We start from the raw sequence: 18839 nt of genomic DNA on the forward strand, positions 1-18839 counted from the left end.
TTTTGTCAGACCAATATTTAAATGTGTCAATATTGAGTCCTCATTGTTCAAATGTGCTTATGGTATAATTAGTCCCAGAGTGAGTAACGCAGGTATATCACCTTGTGGTAGTGGTGGGGAAGGATCTTAATGTGATCACGTGAAGGTGCAGTGGACCACAGAAGTAGACCATCCCATGAGTGGAAAGAAGGTTCATTTGGGAAAGTTTAAAGGTGCCACTTGGGGCAGATAGAATAGTCAAAGGCATTTCAGAGAGACCAAAGCTACCTCTCAGGAGGCAAGGAGGATAGGAAAAAAGACAGGGATAGACTTGCTAGTCATAAAACAAACAGACCATGAAGGGACGGAAGCCTATAAATTGGAACGGCCTGGATGGTTTTGGGGGAGGGAAGGGTGAGGAGATTTTGCAGGCCAGAAGTGCCTAAGGACTTTGATATGTGTTACTGGAATGTGCTAATAAGGACCTGGACACCCCAGTTGCTGGACATAGGGAGAAACAAACAAACAAACAAACAAAATAACGGTGGCGCTTCCTGGCAGATAAAAACCCTTTGCACAGGTTTCTGGGGAATGGTTAGGTGAGAGTTTTTAGTCTACATTCAAATAATCCTGCTCTTTACCCTGTCAGACTCCAGCTTCCTCTCAGACTGTCATTTTGTCTTCCAGAACAATGTCAGTGGCACTGACATTCTGGGGGTTTGAGATTTAGGACCCAACACTTAAGTGTCTTTTGTATATTCATCATAAACTTTCTTATTTTTGAAAGTATAATATTGTTCGATCTATGTGGCAAATTCGATAAAGTCACATCATGAGACACCATGATTCGCATGTTTATTTGTGGAGGGGGGCAGAGATACAGAGCCTGCTTCTGGTGGAGGTGGAGGAGAAAAGGGGTGGAAGGAGAAGGAATGGGGCCTTTTATCAGGGGATGTAGCACATGTGCACAAGGGCATGGGACATTAGGCAAAACATGTCCCGCCATTGCTGGGCCCCTTGGGCTGGCTGTGGAGGTGTCTGATCATTAACAAAGATCCCTTTAGATGGTGAAAATACATGAAAACTTATATTTTATGTATTTGACTTCAATGAACAAAATAAAGCATACAAGAAACAAGCAAGGAGTTTATTGTGGATGGAGGAAGCCTCAGGGATGCATAGATTTTTCTATGAAGACTCATTTTCATGAAGTCATTTTACTTAACATCAGTCTCTGTAAGTTTCTTTTTCTTGGTCTGGATGAGATATGCAATAAAGCTGCTTGCATAAGAACTTCCTCATAATAATCTTCACTTAACAGTTCACAGAATAACTAATGATTCCAACACTACAGCTAATGGAAGGTGCCACTATCCAAGATAGGCTGAGATTCAGGAGTATGTGTGATCAAGAGCCAGAACATTGACCTGTTATCCCAGTTGTACTAATTATTATATTAAGCAATAAAATTAAGCATTGTGAAAGTTGATTGAAGGGGCTAGAAGTATGGTTGGGTTGGCTGAGGGCTTGCCTAGATCACTCAAAGCTCTGCCCTCGGTTCCCAACAGGCATTGGTGTAGCTAGACATGTTTACAACCCCAGTGCTCAGAAGGATCAAAACCTCAAAGTTAACCCTACATAGAGTGACTTTCAAACCAGTCTTGGCTACATGAGATTCTGGAAGGAAGGAAGGAAGGAAGGAAGGAAGGAAGGAAGGAAGGAAGGAAGGAAGGAAGGAAGGAAGGAAGGAAGGAAGGAAGGAGATAGAGGAGAGAGAACAGAGAAGGAGGGAAGAAGAGAGAAAGTCAGGTGATTAGTAGTGCATCTAAAGAAAGAAAGGATTATTTGAAAAAAAGCTTCCCACCTTGTAAAGATTTGTACACACACAAACTCCATGCACACACAAATGCACACAGGAACACACATACACTCACAAGCACACACACATACACTACAATGCCACTGGTATAGACAGTTGAAAAGATTAGGAAAAAAAGAATCTTTAAAACCTTAAAGGGATTGGCCCTCCATTTTAAATTTGTGTTTAAATCCAGATAGCTATTGGAAGAAAAGTTCATCTGTAGGTCATACAGTCTATGTGAAAAAGGAATTAACCCCTCCTTTCCAATACAAGTGTTAGATGCATATAAATGTTATATTGCATTCTTTACTGTGGGTGGATTTCTTATTTGTCTCTTACTGGACAGAATCAGGTGAAATATGTGGACATCACTGTACATTGTGCAGGGGTGGACATAGACATGAAGTAACAGAAAAGCCTTGCCTAAGGTAACCTCACGTGCATGGCAATAATTCCTCCTATTGTTGACTTAGACACCCTAGTAGGATCACCATGAACTGCAACAAAGCCTAAGAAGACGATGACATACTGTGCCCCAATGGTCTTCCTTTTCTATTACCTGAGGCCTAGGACAGGGGAAGAATAGATATTCTCCCACAGAGCCAGAAAATCTCCTTCCTTGAAGAAGGAAAATCAATCCTCCTCAAGCAGATAATTCAATCACAGAGACAGATAAAGGCCTGAGACAAGTATTGCCAAGACAAGGTGGAGGGAGAAATGTAACCTGAAAGGTAATTCAGCAACAAGTCAGTATTGGAATGTGGGGGTGTATGATAGCAACTAGTGTACCTAGAGATGTCTTACCCATTTTTTTAGGTAAACCCAGTAGCCCTGTATAGTTGCATTGTTAACAAAAAGCTCAAGTCAGTGACAGTGAATTGTCAATGTCTTGGAGTGACTAACTTGTTCTCCTGGATTCCTCCTTGAGCTCACCTTGGCACCCAATTCCCTGATCTAATCACGTGCGTTTGGAACAAACACCTATGTGTTCACTGTTGACAAAACAAGCCGAGTTCTCTGGTGATCCATTCGAGGATAAAAGGGCCTGCGCGTCCCATCTTCCGCCAAAGCCACCTTTCTTGAAGCAAGACACCATGGCCAGCCAGTCTCAGGGGGTCCAACAGCTCCTGCAGGCGGAAAAAAGGGCCAAGGAGAAGCTAGATGAAGCAAAGAAAAGTAAGTGCCACAGGAGGGGCTGGCCAGAAAATGCAGAGGAACGAGGGAGAGGACCATGGGCATCCTTGCCGGGCAGACCTGAGTGTGAACAGTGGCGTTACCGCTCTCCCAGGGAAAGCTTAAGTCGTTAGCAGGAACTATGCAGCTGCATGTTCCACACACCACAGCAGGAACGGGTTTTTGTTCATTGGGATGAACACTTTTGAGAGGCCATGTGCTAAATGAATAGCTCCAAGGCAAACAGGTGATGAAGACAGACGTAAGCCTACCTCTCCATCTTCTTACACACACCCACACCTCAGTTAGCACAATGCTGTGAAATGGGGAAGAGACAGGTGACTTTCTGATCAGGCCCATCATTAGGCAGGATCCGTATTTGCCTTCCTTGTGGTGATTGTGAAGGGTGTCATTTGAGTCATTTTGAGTCCAGTTCCCTTAAATTGAGATAATATTTAATGGCTCGTTTTTTCCTCTCTGGATAGCTTTTATATCCCAACACTTTAAATGTTTCTGGTTTAGTCTCCTTTGCTGCCTTCTGATTCAGACATGTATCTGTATGTTTGCATGTGCGTGTCCTCGATAAACTTCAACTTTCTTCCTGCTCTCATTGACATGCATGGAATGAGTAAGGCATCAGTGTTATCTCTAATATCATGAATGCAAAAGGAATAGGTTTTATGATTTGCCCAAGGTAACTTTGCAAAGCCGAAAATATGGCATCGGCTGCCATGCTCAGTATTTTTTGGTTTACTTCTCACAATGATCTTTGTGGAAAGAGAGGATGCAATGCTAAGCAGCATTGTACAGTATGTTCAGGGTCACACAGAGAAGACTTGGAATAGGCAGGAACTGAACCAGGTCTCAGTCTGCAGCCAGCTCATAAACATGTAGAATAGAAAGTTCATATGGTTTTTATACTAGACCGACATCTTGAATTTTGGTTCTCCAAGCCAGGTCTATGTTTTCCCAGAATTCTCTGTCCTATCATTTACTAAATTTGTAACAATTTGAAGTGCCATTCATCTTCATCACTTTTCATGCTTTGTCTGCAGATAGATTCGAAATTGGATAGGAAGGGAGCCACGAAGTCTCTAAAATGTTGCTTATGAGACTTTTGGGATGTCAGACAGGAACCGAGTAGACAGTGTTCATTCTCTGATGTTTACAGTGACAGTAAAACCCTTCCCCTTTCTTATGGCAAATTAGTTTCTGAATGTTCAGCCATGTGAACACCAACAATAGAAGAGAAGTCTCTAGTGTACTGATAGCAAAGGCAGGCAAGGAGAAGGACACTTGACACCATTACTGACACTCTACATCCTTTTCCAATGACAAAACCATGTGTGCATGAGAGCATGGATGCAATCGTGTGATGGAAAGCCAAACAGTACAGAGTCTGCCAATTTAAACAGTCTAGAAAATTCTCAAGCCTTGTATTCAAATATACCTACTCACATTTAAAATGTCTGGAATGTTACATTACTATACTATAAAAGACATATTACCTTTGCTCCAAGGACGATACTGGGCACATATCAGATTGATACTATTTTGTGATTCTAATATATCTTGTGAACTCTACTCAAAGTGCTGAAAGAAGAAATATCACTAATTATGCAATTTGTTTATGAGTGACTGCCACTGAGGACATTGACCTTTGAGTCCACAGTGAGTATAAAAGCCAAGCTTCTCTCTCCTCCTTCAGTGACGGCTGACCTTGGGCAAGTATTCCTCAGAAATCATAAAGAAACTGCATAGTTTATTATCTGTCCTCCAAAAAGCTATTTTATTAACTGACGTGTGTGTGTGTGTGTGTGTGTGTGTGTGTATGTGTATGTGTACACAAATTTATTTTATATAGCATGTCTTGGCTCATGAATATCCAAGTCAGTAGTCAGCCCATAGTTAATAGTAACCAACTAGTCAGTCTATAATAGTAAATGGCCCTGATTTCAAAACAATGTGAAAAACATTTTGCCTCTCAGCGCTGCTAAGTTAAGACTCCCAGACCACACCAGGATGCCCTCTTCATGTCCTGAGGAGGCTTTGGCACAGGTTGCCCGAACATGGCAGTTTTGCCCCTCCTTGTCAGCAGGTGGCAGTTTGACTACAGCAACACCAGCCTTACCTAGTTCTTAAAGTGATCTGAAACCCAGAGAAATACCATTGTACACTCTTGGTGTGTGGTCCCTCCTTCCATCTTCCCGTAGTTTTTATTTCATTCATTCAGTTGGGTGAGTGTGCATGCAGTGCTGATCATGTAACCTCATGAGTAGACCTCAGGTCTTCCTTATTGAAGTGCTGGATGCACAAAAGGCTGAGTGAATGCCAGTTCAAAAGAGACGAAGGAATATCAGAGGCACATACAGTCGTCATTTAATAAACACATATACAACATTTTTCCCAGAAGAAAAATGTTCATTTGAAAATGTGATCTATAGGCAGAACAAAAAAATTGGAGTAACAGTTATAATAGATCACCATCTCATTCTTAAATTTACTTGAAAGCCAGAAACTCAGAAAGTTGCTTCGGTATGGTCAGTGAGTATACATTTCTAAGAGAAAGAGACAGACATGGGAGGGAGGAAAGAAAAGGAGAGAACGAAAAAGAAATTATGCACTGTTTTAGGAAAGTCTAAGAGCAAAGAAGTTATGCCTTATATATGTTGTGCTGGAAAAAAATAATCTAGCCCATTAGACAGGCCTGACTTGGATCCCAGCAAGGCCATTACATAAGAGTTTGTAAATGCCTGGGGGCAGGGGGTGTCCTTAAAGGACTGTAGACATGGTGCACCAGGAATTCTCCCAAAGTTGATGAGGCCCGTCCCAACCAGCTCTCAAGGTCCTCACTGGAGACTGTCCAAGATGCTTTGAGAAGAGCAGGCAGGGCTGCAGAACAGGTGGAAAAGTCCAAGGAGGGGGAGCAGAGAAGAAAATCCATCCATTGGAGTGAAACATCTATATTTCTTTATGCAAAATTATGAGTCTCTGAGTTCATACAAATACATGTTTTATGACTATAGTTGTCTCTATAATCTATAATCTATATCATGTATAATCTATACATGATAATTAAGGGCCAATAAAAATGAATAATATATATTTACATATATATATGATTACAACTGAATAGACAACTGAATATATAAATTTATTTTGTTTTAATACTTATTCTAGATGTATAGTGCCGTAAGTAGAAACAATAGGGAAATGGTGTAGAATGGAGGAAAGGATCTGATCACTTCTATTTAGCCCTACTGCAAGGTCTGGGACTACACCTTCTATGCAGGGAAACCTTGACCAAAGATGGTTAAGCCTACCAAGGAAGGCTCTGATGAATATCCTTACCTGCTCAGCAGCCATGGTGCTTGTAAAGGGACAAACAGGTCTACTGCTATCCTTAGAGTCAACATTCTTTCTTTAAGTGTTCATTAATCAAAACAGAAGCCATATGTTGCTTCATAACAACCTACATTTTTACAAGGGAATGTCATAAACTGGCCCTGAAGGTCCAGATCTGGACATTGAGCAGAAGCATTGATCAGAATTGAATCAGAAATCTAAAATACCAGCATCATCAGGAGGGTGGGAGTCCTGTCCATCTCTGAAATAAACACTCTTGCAAATGAGAATACTCCAGAGTTCCATGGGAAGGTAGCTGCTTTGAAAAGTTCCCATGCAAAAAGCCTGTATTTATAAACTGCTTTATAGCATGTGCCATGACCTGTTACAAACACTTCAGTCACCTGCTTTTCAAGCTACAGAGAATGCCATATGTGTTCACTTAAAAGCTATGAAGTGCATCATATGATGTATACTAAAAGCTATGGTGAACACTTAAACACATCTGGATATGAGAAAAACTGGGCAATCGAGGACATTGCCCAGAGCTACAGACAATTAGAATGTGCGAAGGACACACCCTCCTGTTTTCTGCAGTGCTCAGTCCTCCCTGTGTGGAGTCTGCTACAAACCCAAGGTCTGCTTGCTTCTTAATGACTGCATGGCCACAAAAGGGCATTGTTGTCACCTGACTGTGGTCACTTCCTCCCTCTCAGAACACCTCTGGGAACAGTACCTCCTCATGATGTGGTCTTGAGTAACTGAGCTAACACTTGCAAAAGATTCTAAACTTCCCTCTCCACATAACAAGGGCCCAGGAAATCTCATCTATCAACAGTACTCCAAAGGATAAACAGAATTGCCTTTCAAAGAACCTCAAGATGTTGATCTTCTGACATCTGAGTCTACCAGTGAATCATTTTTATGCAAAATATACTCAAGAAACATCTCTACTTTCTACTTAGGTAGTCCTTCAGTCTTGCTTTTGTGGGTATTTCACTTGTTGGGTTTTGTAAGGCAGCAAATTTCTCATTTGTTTCCAAATCTGAAGATAACCAGGTTTTTGAACAAGCTCCTTTATTTAATAAAACCTCCGCTCTGAAACTAGATGTTTTGGTTCATGAATACATGACGTTTAATAAACCAATAAAATAAAATCTGTATATAAAATTTCATAGCCCTGTCTTATATACTTTGCAGGCCTGTAAATCCTTCCTTTTTCTTTATAGTCCACCCACTAACAGAGTATTTCTTGAGTAGATTGTGTTCTCACATCTTTGAGTAAGTCATAGAAAACACCAGAACACTTTTGTCTAATAACAGCCTTTAGATACATTTAATCCAAGATCTATGCAGTTTTGTTATAATTTTTAAGAGGAAAATATAATAAAAAGAAAAGCACATCATGGAAAAAAAGACATGAAGGGAAAGACTCAGATGAAGACTAGGTAACAGTCACAGTCACCAGAGGTGGTTTTGCTGATTGTTTTGTTGTTTTTCTTCCTGATAACTTGTTTATTTTTTCCAGTGATTTTAATGATTGATGAAAACAACAGCATTCTTTAAATCAAGAAGGATTTGTTATTAAAGTAACAAGTTCCCCCCAAATCAAGAACTTTGTTTCCTTCCAGCTGTTTTCTAGAACTGCTATTGAAGCACACCATACTTCCTACCTCAGAACCTGCTGTGCTGGTGTTCCTTCTCTCATCTTTCTTAACCACAACCTCTCACAGTTTCTCTCTATCTTTAGATGCCTTTATTCTTCATAATGCTCAATATCCTTGTCATGTTATGCACATATAGTCTGTGATTTGTCTCCTGGATTACATTCAGAATACAGACTGACAATAAGGTTTGTGATCTTAACACTGCTATACCCAAGAATCTACACTAGTGTAAAGATAAACACTAGAGATTCAGTAATCCTAATGCACCAGATGCCTCACTTCAGTTATCTGTAGCTTGTTGTATCCTCCTATCTCTTTTGCTTTTCCATGTTTCTCTACCATATGCCTGTTCTTGAAGACTGGCTGTTGCTATTTCCCTACTTTAAAACAGTAGCCCTCTCTTCATTTGGCATGTTCGCCTTTGACTTCTGCCCAGACACCATTGTCACAGTTAGCACATACAAAGACCTTGATGACTTACATGTTAATCTTCCCTCCCCATCTATCCTCCTGAATTGCAGACATAGCTGTTCAACTATATTCTGATTATCAATCCTCGGATAACCCCAGAGATGCTGCCAGGAGGCTAGGCTCTCTAGTGACATTCCTGGATCTATCCTCATATCCATGTCCCATATCTTAAAGGTATTCAGAACCATTAAACACTGAGTCTTCACCCTGTGCTTCCTGAGTATCTTTTGCTAATCTTCAAGATGACTTGGTGTAGTAGATGATTAGTTCCATCTGGATGAGAACAAAGACTCGGAAATTCTAAATGACTTGCTCAGTTTTGAAGTTTTCAATGTCTGTGATAACTACTGTGTAACTACTAATTCCCTCCTGAGATCATTTAAAAAAAAAGGGGGGGGTTCCATGAAATATTTTTTAATAGCAACCACAGTGAGAAGGAGGTGTCTTTGTGTCTCTAGTACTTAGGGCCCAGTCTTTTGGCCTGCACCAGGTGTGCATAGGGCCCAGTCTTTTGGCCTGTGCAGGGCGTGCAGCTAAGCAGCATACCTTTGAGCCTTTCCCTCCATCTCCTACACAGAAAACCTTGAACTTGCCCTGGTTCATTTCTTTCAATTCCTTACCACACCTTCGAACATGAATATGTCCGTGTCCCCTTTCCTCCCCAGAAAACACATCACAGGATTTCTCTGAGTTAAATCACTGGTTAAATGTAGAACAGGTCTGTCTGTACAATGGGCTAAACATGAAAACTAACGACTTTATTCAGATGGAATTATTTACCGTGTCTCCCAAACTAGCTTGTCCTTTTCTAGTTCCTGGATGGCCCTGTCCATCTCTCCAGCTGTCCAGACTCCCTCCATAGTTTTTACGAAGCTCGCCAATCAGTCTTCGTGGAGCCCCCGATGGTGTTGTCTGTGTAGATCCCTGGCTTGCAGTGCTAGTAGCATAAAGTCATGGGATGGTGGCATGGGTTGAGGAAATGTCTCTACGTTCCACATGCTTAAGACATTTCTCTCTATAAATATGATTTTTCAGTGATTGCAGAGCAAATAAAAACAAGATTTATGTGCCATTATTTTCTCAGTAAGATCTTATAAGTTCTCTGAAATTTTGTTTGAAGCTCTTCTTGGAAAGTGGGGCAGGATGTACAGACTTCCATGCTATGCTGAATTAATAGCACCATTTCCATGGCCAGGACTCTGTGTGCTGTGCATGTCTGCATTCTCTGTGTCTGTCTCCGTGTCTGTCTCTGTGCTTATATAGGAAGTGGTCAAGAATCACCAAAGAGTTAGAGACTAAAAGTAACCCTTCCCTCTGGGTCCACTCTGCAGCCCTTATTTAAAAACATGATACATGTGATGAATATATTGTTCTGAGCTCCAAATCAGAATTCTAGGCCTGGTAAGTCTATGTATCCTTGTAAGTGCAGTGGGCCTATCAATTCAGCTGTTATATTAAAAAAAAAATCCAGGTTGTCCCATGTGCTCATCTCTATGTTGATAAAGCGTATATCGGGAATAAAAATATGAACTTCTTTTAGTTCATAGGAAATGTTTTAATACTTAAGAAATAGGTAAACTTTCAAATTTTGGTCCTCTTCCCAAACACAGAGAGAAGCAAGTTAGAGGTTAATAAGAGTGGATTTGATGCATGCATTTCGCTTCACCTCTAACTAAACCATCAGCTTTAGGTTTCTTCCGCTGGGTTAAATCGGGTGTAGCATATGCAGGCACTCGCACAGTGGCAGCTACTGAGTCTATCCAGAAAATTGCTGTGCCAGCAGTGGTTTCCCGTGGCTCTCCTCTGTAATTGAATGCGAACCAGCAGGTGAGCGGTGCCTCTGTGGCAGGGGAATCAGGACAGGCTCCAAGCCCATCCTGTGTGATGGAGCCTCTGAGGGCAGTGCTGGATCCTGCTCAGGGGTCACGGGCACAGAGCTTTTCCTCTCATTGCCCTTTTCAACATTGTACTAGAGCCACAACTTGGAAACTGTTAATTTTACCTATTATGGGATTAAGATGGGGAGGAAGGATACTTTGCACCATTCATTCTGTAAGGTAATTATGGATACAAGTCATCACTAAGAAAATCTTAACATGTATTTTGTATTTTCACACTGATGTTAATGACAGGATGTAACAAGAGAATCTCTGTGAGTGGCGGCGTGTGTTTACTGCCAAGAACTGCTTAAAGTCATGAGGTCCCGAAGCATTTAGGGTATGCAACAGTCAGCAAGCATTAACCAATAGGCGGAAGGCAAGGTTTGCTGTGACTGTTTCACTAACCGTCCGGCAACAAGGCGATATTAGCTTCCATCAGACTTTATACTTAGAGTGAGTGAACACAGGGATAATTATCTATCCTGAACAAGTGTTGCCCAGTTCTACCCAAATGTAGAAGTTAATTTGTAACTCAGTGACTCAGTCTTTATTCTGAATATGTTTTCAGTAACTACCAAAACAACTGCTACCTAGCTGGGGGTGGGGGGGAGTTTAGAAGCCATCTTCTTCACTTGGCACAAATGCTATAAAGAAGCAGGTGGTGGATAAATGTTTAAGACTTTTTTTTCTTCCTGTTCCAGTGAGATGGCCTGAATTTGAATTTGAGCCGGCACCAAAGTGTAAAGAGAAAACAAACTCTACAGAGTGACGTCCATACACACACACACACACACACACACACACACACACAAATAAATAAATACAATTAAAATTTAAAAATTCCTTCGTGCTATTTAATGAGGAGTAAGTATCTAGTTCAAACAACTGTGTATAGTATAACAGTTAACAAAGTTTATAATCTGAACTTAGGACACGATCAGAGAATAAACCATGTCAGATAATCAAAGAATACGGCAGCTAAAATGGCCGTGACTCTGAGAGAAAATAATAAAGTTCAGAGTGTCTTCAAAGTTTTAAAGCTACAGAGCACTCATGCCTGGTCCCCAGAATGTGGAGCCTGGCGGAGACATGACTTCCATTAATATCAGTCTCTTCTCAGAAGACCGCACCTCATGTGCATGACTAATGGTCCCCACCGCTGTGTTTGTAGAAGACTTTCATCTACCTTGTCCTGTGGCTTAAGGCTTACACCTTTGCTCTTAATAAAAGGAAAGAAGGCTACTTAGCTAAATCTCCCAACCATTAAAAACAATTGGTTTTACTGCCTCTTTCAAGTCCCCCTCAGAGAAAGCTACCAGAAGAAGAAGAAGGAAAAAAAAAAACTTCTTTGATGTGTTGTGGGGCTTAATCAGACATTCTAAGGTAGCAAACGGGAAGAAAAAAATCCCAATAAAATGCTTTAAAAATTGAAAGTCATTTGTTAGAGTCTGAGCTGCAGTCTGCAGTGATTTTGGACATCTGCCAGAGCTAAATAGGATCCCGTTGGTGTGGACCGAAGGGTGCCTGGCAACCAGTCAGGACCAAAAAAATTAAAAAATAAAATAAAATCTGACCAAATGATGTCTTTTTTTGAGTAAGTGACAGCTAAAAGCTGTTCTCTAGCTGTTACTGCTGTGGGTATATGGGTAGATATTTTACTTTAACATTTAAGTGTGAAAGAAAGTTGCCACTCTATGCTTTAAAGAACCCAACTAAAGAAAAGAAAACAAAAAAATGAATATTATTCTAATGAAGTTTGACATAATGGGGAAAAGTGATTTAAAAAAGAAGGAGAGGGGAGATTCACTAACGTAGTTTAAAAGAAAAATCATTTGCAGATAGCCTAACTTGTGGTCTTAAAAGATAAATGAGCTACCTTTAATGGCTGAGCTATCTCTGCAGCTCAAATGTTTATTTTTTATTACTGTTTTCTGAAGTGTGTTTATGTGTGCAAACTTGTGCCCCTAAGTGTGCATACTCAGATACAGGCAGTTGGAACCATTAGAAGTGAGATCTGGGAACTGAAGTCAGATCTTCTGCAAAAGTAACACGAGCGCTTAACTGAAGTTCGAAGGTTGGTGGTGCACATATTTAACACCAGCACACAAGTGACAGCCTTAATCTGGGGCCAGCCAAATGTACAAAGCAAGTCCCGGGCCAACTAGGGCTACATAGTGAGACCCTGTATCTGAAAAAAATACTTTCAAAGTTACTTCTGTGGCCGTTAATCCTCAGGAAAAGCAAAGAGGCTAAGACAAGCTAAGGAAGAAGCCGTGGCGGAGACGGACCAGTACAGAATGCAGAGGGAGAAGGACTTCCGCCTGAAGCAGTCCAAGGTGAGGAAGACTCCTCCAGCACCGCCTCCGGGTGCTCAGACGAGGTGTCCCTGTGTGTTAAGTGGTGAGGCAGAACACTAGAACAGCCTGCTGGAGTTCAGCAGATACAGTCTAGCCAAGCCTGAGCATACAGCTAAATCTTAAATAAGTAAGTTACTAATTTCACTTTCATGCGTAAAACCCAGTCGGTTGCTGTCTAATATATAGTGAGTATTTGTGCTCACATCAAATAAACAACTGAAAGGGTTAAAATATTCTTACCACAATATATATTTGTGGATTAGTGATTTTTTAAAATTCTTTATTTTCTATATTCTATGTTTACATTCCAAATGATTTTTCCTTTCCTGGTTCCCCTACCCCATAAATTCCCTAAGCCCTCTTCCCTCCGCCCATTCTCCCATCAACCCCCTCCTCCTTCTCTGTTCTGGTACTCCCCTACAATGCTGGAACAACAGAACCAGTCACTGCTATTCAGGCTAAGCTGCAGAATGAATTTGTTAGACCAACTCTTTTAGCGGAACCATATCCCTAGCCCTGTGTAGCCACACACCCTTGGAATCCCATACTCAGGATTTAAAACCCAGGGGAGGTGGGTTCGAGGCATCCTGTCCCTGTTTTAAAAACAGAGGAACAAAGAAAGCCCATGATAGCTATTTCCTTATGATTCCTTGACAACCGGATACCTTCGTTCAGTAATTTTTTCATTTAAATATGAAAAAAATCTGCTTTTTTGTTTTACACTATCGTTTTTTAAGTGTATGCAGCTTGTAGCAAAAGTTAAGTGCATAATCGGTCTGGAGAGATGACTAGGCTGTCAAAAGACTTCCTGCTCTTCCAGAGAACCTGAGTTCAATTCCCAGCATCTGGTAGCTCACAACCATCTGTAACCCAGTTCTAGGAGATCCAATATCTTTTCTGGCCTCTGCATGTACATACACACATATAAATAAATAAATAAATAAATAAATAAATAAATAAATAAATAAATAAATAAATAAATAATAACATATAAATAATAAATACAGCATGATATTTTCAGAAAGGACACCATGCCGAGTTGTGCACAGGTCTAGAAGAAAGGGCATTAAGTTCTATTTATCAAAGCTAAGTTGTGTGACATGTTTTTGCACCATTAAAATAATAAATAGAATACTATTCAGAAACCTGTCATGGCAAAACAAAGGACAAGAGTTTAGACATCTTCATTTACAACTTTTATTTTAAGAAATACATGAGGAATTCATGAATATTCAGGAGTTAGACCCAATTGTAAAAAGGAAAAAAAAAGTTTCTGAGTAAGTTCTTTGTTCAAATAATTGTCCTTTTTAGAATAGGAACTTAGCTTAGTGATAGAGTGTTTGCCCAGCAGGTGTTAGACTCTGAGCACACACACACACACACACACACACACACACGCACACGCACACGCACACGCACACACACACACTTACTTAACTTACTTATTTTAGGATATAATGGAAAAATCTGAAAAATAAATTCTTTCTGTCAGTGTTTGAAAACCAAAATCCTAAATTCTTACCCATGCGTACGGGCAAAGCCCTCACGGCTGGTGCTTATATTTTCTGCATATTTTTGAACTTATTTATTCTAACTGAACTCACTCTTCTCTTCCTAAGGAGAAAGAGCAACTCGCTTCCATGGGGCCTTGACTAACAGTGTTCCCAGACTGCACGGCAGTCTTGTTTAGTTTAAACGTGTTCATCTTTCTTTATCTATGTTCAGCACTTAGCTTTCCCTCCTGACCACCTTATTTAAAGTGACCTCTCTTTTAAAAACAAGGGAAAATAATATGGTCTTTAATATTTCTCCATAGCATTTATCACTCTATGAGACACTGTATATTTGCATTTATTGTGGGTCTCCACCATTGCAGATTTACACGTCTAGAAATTATGGATTCTTTGTTGTGTTCCCTGTTGTTTCCCTAGATTTCCCACTACTGCCCCATAGTGGAAATCCCATAGACCCCGGTCAAAGTAACAAATCAGTAAGCATTTCCCTGTGTTCTCACCCTTGTTAGTGAAGCCCGTTGTGGGAATGGCACGTGGGAATACCAGAACAGAGAGGGCAGCCATCACCAGCAACAGCCTTCTTTGATTATCTTCTGTATATTGTCATATATTCTATATATGTTTCTGGTATGACCCACTACATCTAATTTTAAAGTAAGAACAAAGCTGACCATAAGTTTAGAAACAGGTTAGTTTAAACCTTGTGAAACATTATTTCACGGGAAGGATCCAATATAAATCTGACAGGAGCTTTGCTCTCCGCATTGGCTAATAACTCCTCATCACTCTGAGAATAGACTTCCCGGCCAATTTTACAGCTAAGCCATCAAAGGAGCACATGTGAAAATAACCACGGCCTGTGCTACGTCAAGCAGAGTGTAAAACTATTAGAGCGGATACTCCCTGGCATGGTCTCCCGGTGTCAGCATCTTGTTCTATCACTTCAACCTGAATATTTCAATTATAAAGGACAGTGTCAAGTCTCTTGTCATCAGCATCAGTATGAGGCAAGGTTTGAAACTGGCACACTCTTAAGTGACATTACTCTTGGCTCAAGTGTATCATGGCATGCTATGGGACGATCAACTTTCAATTCCTTTCAACTTTTCAATTCAGTTCTCCAAATGTACAGGCTTTGGACTATGTGAACTACAGAACACAGCAACTGAGTTCTCTGTACTATGAGGGGAGCCTTGCACTTCTTTAATATGTACTGAATATAAGCAATGAAAGTATTTACCTTTCGGGTTTCTATACCATTAGACTTTTGTATATATATATTTTTATTTTCTATAGTCTTTGTTTACATTCCAAATGCTTTCCCCTTTCCCAGTTTCCCCCTCCCCATATGTCCCATAAGTCCTCTTCTCTCCATCCATTCTCCTATCACTCCCCCTCCCTTTTCTCTGTGCTGGTACTCCCCTACAATGCTGGATCAAGCCTTTCCAGGATAAGGGCCCTCTTCTTCCTTCTTCATGGGAATCATTTGATATGCTAATTGTATCTTCAGTATTCAAAGCTTCTGGGCTAATTAATATCCACTTATCAATGATTGCATTCCATGTGTATCCTCCTCCACTGCTGGTGGGATTGTAAGACAGTACAACCACTATGGAAATCAGTATGGCGGTTCCGAAGAAAACTGGACATGACACTTCCGGAGGACCCTGCTATACCTCTCCTGGGCATATATCCAGAGGATTCCCCGGCATGCAATAAGGACACATGCTCTACTCTGTTCATAGCAGCCTTATTTATAATAGCCAGAAGCTGGAAAGAACCCAGATGTCCCTCAGTGGAGTAATGGATACAGAAAATGTGGTATATTTACACAATGGAATACTACTCAGCAACTAAAAACAAAGATTTCATAAATTTTTTTAGGCAAATGGTTGTAACTGGAAAATATCATCTTAACCCAGTCACAAAAGAATACCATTATACTTTTAATTGAATCTTTGTTCCATTTTTGTAGAATCCTACTTAAGACACTGAATTTAGGGGAAAATAAAATATTATTTTGTGATATTATGTTGTTAAGTAGTTTTCAACAACTTTGAAACATAGAATTGACTGTATGCAAAACTTACTTCTTACACACTCGGTTATCACAATTATTTTAAGTTAAGGTTGTCTTGGTTCTCAAGAACTGTAGCTTCTCAGAATTACATTTTTTATTTGTCTTGTTGTCCTGGTTCCTGGAATAGAAACAGAAAAGAACATAAACCCAGTGGACTGGTCTTTAATATTGGACTGGATTGTGTTTCATTTCAAGCTTAGGACCCAGTAAGTTTCTAGACTCTAGATCAATGGTTTCCCCCTTCTTAATGCTGCAACCTGTCAATACAGTTCCTTGTGGGGTGATGATCCCCAACCATAAAATTATTTTCTTCCTAATTCATAGTTTTATTTCTGTTATAAAGCATAATACAAATGTCTTATATGCCAAATATTTGATATACAACCCCTATGAGTCATTTGACCCCTCCCCCAAACAGTTGAGAACCAGTGCTCTGTAATTAAAGTGACCCACCAACTCTGCAGCAGAAGTCAGTCACTAATGCATGCCAGGGCTTATATCAAATGCAAAACTTCTAAAACAGATAGGAAATAAAAAACCATCAAGAAAGGTCACATAGACTGAGGGGTAGCTTAGTTGCTAGAGTTCTTGACTCACATACATGAAGTCAATCCCCAGAACCAGTAGATGGGGCATGGTGACATACATGCTCTAATTCCAGCATTAAACTGGAGAAGGCAAGAAGAAGGAGGAGAAGGAGGAGGAGGAGGAGGAAGAGGAGGAGGAGGAGGAGGAGAAGGAGAAGGAGAAGAAGGAGAAGGAGAAGGAGGAGGAGGAGGAGGAGAAGGAGAAGGAGAAGGAGAAGGAGAAGGAGAAGGAGAAGGAGAAGGAGAAGGAGAAGGAGAAGGAGAAGGAGAAGGAGAAGGAGAAGGAGAAGGAGAAGGAGAAGGAGAAGGAGAAGGAGGAGAAGAAGAAGAAGAAGAAGAAGAAGAAGAAGAAGAAGAAGAAGAAGAAGAAGAAGAAGAAGAAGAAGAAGAAGAAGAAGAAGAAGAAGAAGAAGAAGAGGAGGTCAAGGTCATTGTTAGCTAATACTGAGTTTGAAGCAAAGGTTGAAGGCTACATGAGAGCCATTCATAAAAATCAGAAGAAGAGAAGGAAGTAGAGGAGGAGGGAGAAAAGGAAGAGGAGGAGTGGCTAAGTTTAGAGCATTGGCTCTCAGCATTCCTAATGTGTGACCCTTTAATACAATGCCTTATATGGTGGTGGTGTCCCCCCAACCATAAAATTATTTCATTGCTACTCCATAACTGTAATTTTGCAACTGTTATGAATTGTAAATATCCATGCTTTCTGATGGTCTTAGGGGAGCCTTGTGCAAGGGTCATTTGAGCCTCAAAGGGGTCGCAACCATAGTTTGCGAGCCACTGGTTTGGAGAGAGAGAGATTATGAACAAACCATTGGCTTGTGAAAATGATAACTCTCCCAGTGGCTCACCCCAGCATTCCTTTAAATTGATAACTTTCTTTGTTACATTATATTTAAGTCAACTGAACGAGTTGATATGAAGATCTTAATAGGGATGTTCATCCTTCACAACCAGGGTCTTCATGGGTTTGTCTAATCCCTGAAGAAAAAATTCTGGCCCCCCCCAAATCACACCATAAAATAACCATCAAAACATATGCTGAAATTTATAAAATAATTCAATTTAACTGTTTTAATCTGGTGCATGTTAAAATAAATCTCATCTTTTGCTTTCACAGATGATGGGCTCTCAGAGCCACCTCTCGGATGAAATAGAAGAGCAAACACTAGAGAAGATAAAAGAATTGAACGGGAGCTACAACAAGTGTATGGAAAGTGTGATAAAGCAGCTGTTGAGCATGGTGTGTGACATGAAAGCAGAAGTCCACGTGAACTACAGAGCCACCAACTGAGTGCGCTGCACACTTCCATATCCACAGAGACAGAGTGGGGAGCATGTTCTGTTAATATTAAGGGACCGCAACTGTGCACCTGAAGTTTTCTACAAATGTTCAATGTCACGTATTTCATGCATGACAAAGAATTAGAAAAATAAGTAGCAAGGTGTCATTCTCCTGGCAATGTATGATGGTGCCTATTATGAAGCAAGTTAAGGAAAGGGAGGAGCTTGAGTTTTAACACTAAAATGGCAAACAATCACTCCAGTATATTTTCACACTTCTTTCGATTGGCTTAGAAGATGCTTTATTAGGTATTTTTCCTATATCATAGTTTTTAAGAGAACATCATGTTGATCCTTAGACAACTCTGAAATGAATATGCCAAGACGTATTTAGTTAATTAATCAATGAGAAAACCATAGTACTTCATTGTCAGTTCAAAAAGCTTTTCTAAACTGTCTGTGTGAACAGAGACAGAAACAAATAATGCTACAAGTCACCTTGGAAGAAATGGAACCCATTGCTGTTATCCTTGCCTAACCTCAAGTAACATAACGCCACTCTGTTTTAAGGGCATTTTTGAAAGAAAAAGTGGTTATCTGAGAGTACAGAGATCTATATAAATTCTGTAGTTTGTAAAGAAGTG

The 18839-nt window shown here is 40.3% G+C and overlaps 1 protein-coding gene across 2 annotated transcripts; it reads left to right on the plus strand.

Moving 5' to 3' along the window:
- Positions 1-2852: 2852 nt before the first annotated feature.
- Positions 2853-18447, plus strand: Atp6v1g3 (ATPase H+ transporting V1 subunit G3). 2 transcript variants are annotated; one of them, XM_052200701.1, is made up of 4 exons: positions 2853-3020; positions 5374-5387; positions 12612-12712; positions 18032-18447. In XM_052200701.1, the coding sequence occupies exons 1-4, from the start codon at positions 2935-2937 to the stop codon at positions 18203-18205; spliced, it is 375 nt and encodes a 124-aa protein (XP_052056661.1). In that variant the 5' UTR covers positions 2853-2934; the 3' UTR covers positions 18206-18447. The 2 variants fall into 2 exon arrangements, with proteins under 2 accessions (XP_052056661.1, XP_052056660.1); XM_052200700.1 differs by lacking the exon at positions 5374-5387 and having other exon boundaries at positions 2853-3016.
- Positions 18448-18839: the final 392 nt, after the last annotated feature.

The sequence above is a fragment of the Apodemus sylvaticus genome, chromosome 12, assembly GCF_947179515.1.
Source record: "Apodemus sylvaticus chromosome 12, mApoSyl1.1, whole genome shotgun sequence".
NCBI classification, from domain to species: domain Eukaryota; kingdom Metazoa; phylum Chordata; class Mammalia; order Rodentia; family Muridae; genus Apodemus; species Apodemus sylvaticus.

Excerpts from the sequence above, each read along its gene's own strand:
- Atp6v1g3 (XM_052200701.1), top strand. The coding sequence starts at position 2,935 with ATGGCCAGCCAGTCTCAGGGGGTCCAACAGCTCCTGCAGGCGGAAAAA. Across the intron at positions 12,713-18,031 it reads TCCGCCTGAAGCAGTCCAAG|ATGATGGGCTCTCAGAGCCA; the intron begins GTGAGGAAGACT and ends TTGCTTTCACAG.